The 5118-nt window shown below is 38.0% G+C and overlaps 1 protein-coding gene across 1 annotated transcript; it reads right to left on the bottom strand.

Annotated features, from left to right (window-relative positions):
* Nucleotides 1–496: 496 nt before the first annotated feature.
* LOC137079570 (trichohyalin-like) lies at nt 497–4882 on the bottom strand. The gene has a single exon (XM_067447518.1). The coding sequence runs from the start codon at nt 4880–4882 to the stop codon at nt 497–499; it is 4386 nt and encodes a 1461-aa protein (XP_067303619.1).
* Between the last annotated feature and the right edge of the window lie 236 nt (nt 4883–5118).

Here is a 5118-nt window from a genome sequence, read left to right as displayed (position 1 = left end):
TCACACATGTGCAAGTCACAAGCAAGTCTCAAGTCTTAACCTTCAAGTCCAAGTCATTTGCTGTGACAATCAAGTCAAGTCATAGCTTGGGTCAAGCAAGTCACTGGCAAGTCATACAAATGTTCGATGAATTAACTGAATTTATATATTAAAATTAGCTTCAGTAGTTATGGACTATGAGAGTTTTATTTGCAACAAAAAATGCAAAAATGCATTTCTACCCAAAAAAGGTGTCCACATCTAAGGTGTCCACAGCTGAGTTGTTAATACAATCAAAATCTAAAAATTCAAAATAAATACATAACCTAAAATGGAAATGTAACTGAAATTAGCCTAATATATCGGGTGAGATAAATTCTCTTTGTATTATTTGAATATTCTCTCTCCTCCTAATCCTGCAGAGCGTGACCAGGTGATGATTAATATTATAATTAATAAACTAAATGAACTCAGATTGTGTTTGAAAAAATAGACAAAATGTAGCTAATATTACGCTTTAAGTCTGAGTCTGTTTTGTCCCATGTCTTTTTGTCTGATGCCTTTTCGTCTGATGCCTTTGAGTCTGAAACCTTTGAGTCTTAGATTGTTTCATCTGATGCCTTTGAGTCTGAAACCTTTGAGTCTTAGATTGTTTCGTCTGATGCCTTTGAGTCTTAGATTGTTTCATCTGATGCCTTTGAGTCTTAGATTGTTTCATCTGATGCCTTTGAGTCTTAGATTGTTTCGTCTGATGCCTTTGATTCTTAGATTGTTTCATCTGATGCCTTTGAGTCTTAGATTGTTTCATCTGATGCCTTTGAGTCTTAGATTGTTTCGTCTGATGCCTTTGAGTCTTAGATTGTTTCATCTGATGCCTTTGAGTCTGAAACCTTTGAGTCTTAGATTGTTTCATCTGATGGCTTTGAGTCTGAAACCTTTGAGTCTTAGATTGTTTCATCTGATGCCTTTGAGTCTGAAACCTTTGAGTCTTAGATTGTTTCATCTGATGCCTTTGAGTCTGAAACCTTTGAGTCTTAGATTGTTTCATCTGATGCCTTTGAGTCTGAAACCTTTGAGTCTTAGATTGTTTCGTCTGATGCCTTTGAGTCTTAGATTGTTTCATCTGATGCCTTTGAGTCTGAAACCTTTGAGTCTTAGATTGTTTCGTCTGATGCCTTTGAGTCTTAGATTGTTTCATCTGATGCCTTTGAGTCTTAGATTGTTTCGTCTGATGCCTTTGAGTCTTAGATTGTTTCATCTGATGCCTTTGAGTCTTAGATTGTTTCGTCTGATGCCTTTGAGTCTTAGATTGTTTCATCTGATGCCTTTGAGTCTGAAACCTTTGAGTCTTAGATTGTTTCATCTGATGGCTTTGAGTCTTAGATTGTTTCATCTGATGCCTTTGAGTCTTAGATTGTTTCATCTGATGCCTTTGAGTCTGAAACCTTTGAGTCTTAGATTGTTTCGTCTGATGCCTTTGAGTCTTAGATTGTTTCATCTGATGCCTTTGAGTCTTAGATTGTTTCATCTGATGCCTTTGAGTCTTAGATTGTTTCATCTGATGCCTTTGAGTCTTAGATTGTTTCATCTGATGCCTTTGAGTCTTAGATTGTTTCATCTGATGCCTTTGAGTCTTAGATTGTTTCATCTGATGCCTTTGAGTCTGAAACCTTTGAGTCTTAGATTGTTTCATCTGATGCCTTTGAGTCTGAAACCTTTGAGTCTTAGATTGTTTCGTCTGATGCCTTTGAGTCTTAGATTGTTTCATCTGATGCCTTTGAGTCTGAAACCTTTGAGTCTTAGATTGTTTCGTCTGATGCCTTTGAGTCTTAGATTGTTTCATCTGATGCCTTTGAGTCTTAGATTGTTTCGTCTGATGCCTTTGAGTCTTAGATTGTTTCATCTGATGCCTTTGAGTCTTAGATTGTTTCGTCTGATGCCTTTGAGTCTTAGATTGTTTCATCTGATGCCTTTGAGTCTGAAACCTTTGAGTCTTAGATTGTTTCGTCTGATGCCTTTGAGTCTTAGATTGTTTCGTCTGATGCCTTTGAGTCTGAAACCTTTGAGTCTTAGATTGTTTCATCTGATGCCTTTGAGTCTTAGATTGTTTCATCTGATGCCTTTGAGTCTGAAACCTTTGAGTCTTAGATTGTTTCGTCTGATGCCTTTGAGTCTGAAACCTTTGAGTCTTAGATTGTTTCATCTGCTTCCTTTGAGTCTTAGATTGTTTCATCTGATGCCTTTGAGTCTTAGATTGTTTCATCTGATGCCTTTGAGTCTGAAACCTTTGAGTCTTAGATTGTTTCGTCTGATGCCTTTGAGTCTTAGATTGTTTCATCTGATGCCTTTGAGTCTGAAACCTTTGAGTCTTAGATTGTTTCGTCTGATGCCTTTGAGTCTTAGATTGTTTCATCTGATGCCTTTGAGTCTTAGATTGTTTCGTCTGAAACCTTTGAGTCTTAGATTGTTTCGTCTGATGCCTTTGAGTCTTAGATTGTTTCATCTGATGCCTTTGAGTCTGAAACCTTTGAGTCTTAGATTGTTTCGTCTGATGCCTTTGAGTCTTAGATTGTTTCATCTGATGCCTTTGAGTCTTAGATTGTTTCGTCTGAAACCTTTGAGTCTTAGATTGTTTCGTCTGATGCCTTTGAGTCTTAGATTGTTTCATCTGATGCCTTTGAGTCTTAGATTGTTTCATCTGATGCCTTTGAGTCTTAGATTGTTTCATCTGATGCCTTTGAGTCTTAGATTGTTTCGTCTGATGCCTTTGAGTCTTAGATTGTTTCGTCTGATGCCTTTGAGTCTTAGATTGTTTCATCTGATGCCTTTGATTCTTAGATTGTTTCATCTGATGCCTTTGAGTCTTAGATTGTTTCGTCTGATGCCTTTGAGTCTTAGATTGTTTCATCTGATGCCTTTGAGTCTTAGATTGTTTCATCTGATGCCTTTGAGTCTTAGATTGTTTCGTCTGATGCCTTTGAGTCTGAAACCTTTGAGTCTTAGATTGTTTCATCTGATGCCTTTGAGTCTTAGATTGTTTCATCTGATGCCTTTGAGTCTTAGATTGTTTTGTCTGATGCCTTTCAGTCTTAGATTGTTTCATCTGATGCCTTTGAGTCTTAGATTGTTTCGTCTGATGCCTTTGAGTCTTAGATTGTTTCATCTGATGCCTTTGAGTCTTAGATTGTTTCGTCTGATGCCTTTGAGTCTTAGATTGTTTCGTCTGATGCCTTTGAGTCTTAGATTGTTTCATCTGATGCCTTTGAGTATTAGATTGTTTCGTCTGATGCCTTTGAGTCTTAGATTGTTTCGTCTGATGCCTTTGAGTCTTAGATTGTTTCGTCTGATGCCTTTGAGTCTTAGATTGTTTCGTCTGATGCCTTTGAGTCTTAGATTGTTTCATCTGATGCCTTTGAGTCTGAAACCTTTGAGTCTTAGATTGTTTCGTCTGATGCCTTTGAGTCTTAGATTGTTTCGTCTGAAACCTTTGAGTCTTAGATTGTTTCGTCTGATGCCTTTGAGTCTTAGATTGTTTCGTCTGATGCCTTTGAGTCTGATGCCTTTGAGTCTTAAATTGTTTCGTCTGAGTCTGTTTCATCTGATGCCTTTGAGTCTTAAATTGTTTCGTCTGAGTCTGTTTCATCTGATGCCTTTGAGTCTTAGATTGTTTCGTCTGATGCCTTTGAGTCTTAAATTGTTTCGTCTGATGCCTTTGAGTCTGATGCCTTTGAGTCTTAGATTGTTTTGTCTGATGTCTTTGAGTCTTAGATTGTTTCGTCTGATGCCTTTGAGTCTGATGCCTTTGAGTCTTAGATTGTTTTGTCTGATGTCTTTGAGTCTTAGATTGTTTCGTCTGAGTCTGTTTCATCTGATGCCTTTGAGTCTTAGATTGTTTCGTCTGATGCCTTTGAGTCTTAGATTGTTTCGTCTGATGCCTTTGAGTCTTAGATTGTTTCGTCTGATGCCTTTGAGTCTTAGATTGTTTCGTCTGATGTCTTTGAGTCTTAGATTGTTTCGTCTGATGCCTTTGAGTCTTAGATTGTTTCGTCTGATGCCTTTGAGTCTTAGATTGTTTCGTCTGATGCCTTTGAGTCTTAGATTGTTTCGTCTGATGCCTTTGAGTCTGAAACCTTTGAGTCTTAGATTGTTTCGTCTGATGCCTTTGAGTCTTAGATTGTTTCATCTGATGTCTTTGAGTCTTAGATTGTTTCGTCTGATGCCTTTGAGTCTTAGATTGTTTCGTCTGATGTCTTTGAGTCTGATGCCTTTGAGTCTTAGATTGTTTCGTCTGAGTCTGTTTCATCTGATGCCTCTGAGTCTTAGATTGTTTCGTCTGATGCCTTTGAGTCTTAGATTGTTTCGTCTGATGCCTTTGAGTCTTAGATTGTTTCGTCTGATGTCTTTGAGTCTTAGATTGTTTCGTCTGATGCCTTTGAGTCTTAGATTGTTTCGTCTGATGTCTTTGAGTCTTAGATTGTTTCATCTGATGCCTTTGAGTCTTAGATTGTTTCGTCTGATGCCTTTGAGTCTGAAACCTTTGAGTCTTAGATTGTTTCATCTGATGCCTTTGAGTCTTAGATTGTTTCGTCTGATGCCTTTGAGTCTGATGCCTTTTAGTCTTAGATTGTTTCGTCTGATGCCTTTGAGTCTTAGATTGTTTCGTCTGATGTCTTTGAGTCTTAGATTGTTTCATCTGATGCCTTTGAGTCTTAGATTGTTTCGTCTGATGCCTTTGAGTCTGAAACTTTTGAGTCTTAGATTGTTTCATCTGATGCCTTTGAGTCTTAGATTGTTTCGTCTGATGCCTTTGAGTCTGATGCCTTTTAGTCTTAGATTGTTTCGTCTGATGCCTTTGAGTCTTAGATTGTTTCGTCTGATGCCTTTTCATCTGAGTCCGTTTCATCTGAAGCTTTTATGTCCGATGCCTTTTTTGTCTTTATGCTTTAGAGTGCGAGGCGTTTTTACACAGCAGACGCGTGTCTGACACGACGCTGCTGCTGCTATTGATGTACAGGGAAGCCATGTTATTCATGTTAAACAATAATATATAGCCTACTGATACAGTAAAGACAACATCAGCAGTGGCCTATTGACCACATATCCATTTCGTCCGATGCCTTTCAGTTTGAATCCGGTTCA

The sequence above is a fragment of the Pseudorasbora parva genome, chromosome 6 (genome assembly GCF_024679245.1).
Source record: "Pseudorasbora parva isolate DD20220531a chromosome 6, ASM2467924v1, whole genome shotgun sequence".
Lineage (NCBI taxonomy): Eukaryota > Metazoa > Chordata > Actinopteri > Cypriniformes > Gobionidae > Pseudorasbora > Pseudorasbora parva.
This window is presented reverse-complemented; position numbering and strand designations above follow the sequence as displayed.